At 37.7% G+C, this 2,014-nt stretch overlaps 1 protein-coding gene across 1 annotated transcript in view; it reads left to right on the forward strand.

Annotated features, from left to right (window-relative positions):
* LOC107688068 (beta-secretase 1-like) overlaps nt 1-1,625 on the forward strand; it is an 11,142-nt gene extending 9,517 nt beyond the window's left edge. The window contains exons 8-9 of the mRNA XM_016485618.1: nt 826-1,041; nt 1,575-1,625. Coding sequence (XP_016341104.1) covers nt 826-1,041; nt 1,575-1,625 — 267 coding nt within the window. The remainder of the gene's footprint in view (nt 1-825; nt 1,042-1,574) is intronic.
* Nucleotides 1,626-2,014: the final 389 nt, after the last annotated feature.

Here is a 2,014-nt window from a genome sequence, read left to right on the forward strand (position 1 = left end):
TATTTACAACATTAATCCCATAACATTATTTATTGCAGTTGTAATTTTGCAGTGTAAATTATTTAATTTGATTGGTAACAGCCCTGTAGTGTATTACATTTCTTGATCAATTGTAAGAATTTGACTTGAAAGATGACGCATACTTAATAAAACATTAATAAGGTAAAAAAATAAATATTGCCCTTTATAAAGGTAAATGACATCCTGTGGTAAATATTAAAAACATGCAGATTTAAGTATGTAAAAGCTGACAGAAAACTGATGAAAATATTGCTTCAGGATAAATTGTTTACACCACCAAAAATCTCGGTGATGCGACACTTTTGTTTTGTGGGAATATTTTGTATGGGATATTGTCTGCTGATATGAAAAGTTCACTGTATATCGTAATAACAAATAGCATTTTTGACAGCGATGATATTTTGTTTTCTTTTTACATTTAAACGTGTTAAATATTACATATACGTATGTAATATAATGTGTATTTCCATCACAGGCTTGGTCTTAAATTTCACATAAGGTGGTATTAAAAAGGTCTTAAAAAGTCTTAAATTTAACTTGTTCATTTCTGTAGACACCCTGGCATACGTCTGCTCAGACCCTGACGTGACGCTAAGCACTTTTCCACGTCAAAGACAGTTCTTACTAATATGAGCACTGGTGTGGATTTAAGCGCACACACACTCTTAAGATCAAATCTGTGCCTACACACACTTCATAAGAGAGGCCGTTAATGTCTACATGATCATGAGTTTCCTGGTCTGTAATGGTTTGTGAATGCATGTGTGTGAGGCTGATATCCGTCTGTGTCTCGTCTCTCTGCAGCAGTATCTGAGGCCGGTGGAGGACGTGGCCTCGGCTCAGGAGGACTGTTATAAATTCGCTGTGTCTCAGTCCAGTACTGGGACGGTAATGGGTGCCGTCATCATGGAGGGCTTCTATGTGGTGTTTGACCGAGAGCACAGACGCATCGGCTTTGCGGTCAGCACGTGTCACGGTGAGAGAGCATTTTCTCTGAGAAACTTACAGTGGCCTCAAATGGTATCACACTTATGCCAATGGGATTTTTTTTTGTTCCTTTATTCCAAATAGATAGATTATGATTCACAAATAAATGTAAGGAGATTCACAAAAACATTTTCAAACAGGGGCGGCGTTTCCGTATGGCAGTCGCCATTCCCTAGCCCAGTCAGATGTGCCACGGAAAATGATCCAAACTTCATATCTCTATTTATTTTGTTATTATTATTTTAAATCAGTGCTATTGGTCTTCCTTATGTCTGAGGGTTTTACAAATATGTTTCCAGTGACAAGCATTCAAAAGAGCTTGTCAGCGAAACCTCGTAACTCCACCCCGCCTCCATTCAGCATGAAGCGCTGGAGACAGATCTCCGCTTATTCGCAATGCAAGGGTAAATAAATAACTGATGTTTGAATAAGTGCAGCGTTTTCTTTACTGAAACACTATGTCTGTAAAGGCTAATATTTTTTTGTGTGTCTGAAGAGCAGAGAAGTGTCTTAGCTTTTGCTGTCTAGTTGTAAGCCAATAGGTCTTTACTTTTGTTCTGTTTCAGCTCGATCTCAAGGCAGTGCGTGCCATAGTCATGAAATTTATAGTTAATTGATTCATGTTCAGTTATAAATATTGTATTAAATATAGAAAATTGTAACAAATGGTAAAAAAAAAATCTCGTTATCTGGTCTCGTTATCCATATGTTTTTTTCTTTCATATAAGCGCCCATTTAGTCTATTGTCCTTAACTCTTTCCCCGCCATTGACGAGTTATCTCGTCTTTTAAAAGACAACGCTTCCCCGCCAAAGACGAGTTTTTGCGGCTTTTTGTGTTTTCACTGTTATACACTCGGGGGCGCTATTACGCATCTTCTGAACGAGGACAAAACCTCCCGAACAAAAACACACGTGAACAGGACGGAGAAACGAGCGATCTCTTATGTAAAAAGATGCATATGAAAAATAATGCGATCATCAGCAATAGACAGCATATAAATGAAG

The sequence above is a fragment of the Sinocyclocheilus anshuiensis genome, unplaced genomic scaffold, assembly GCF_001515605.1.
Source record: "Sinocyclocheilus anshuiensis isolate Anshui unplaced genomic scaffold, SAMN03320099.WGS_v1.1 scaffold501, whole genome shotgun sequence".
NCBI lineage: Eukaryota > Metazoa > Chordata > Actinopteri > Cypriniformes > Cyprinidae > Sinocyclocheilus > Sinocyclocheilus anshuiensis.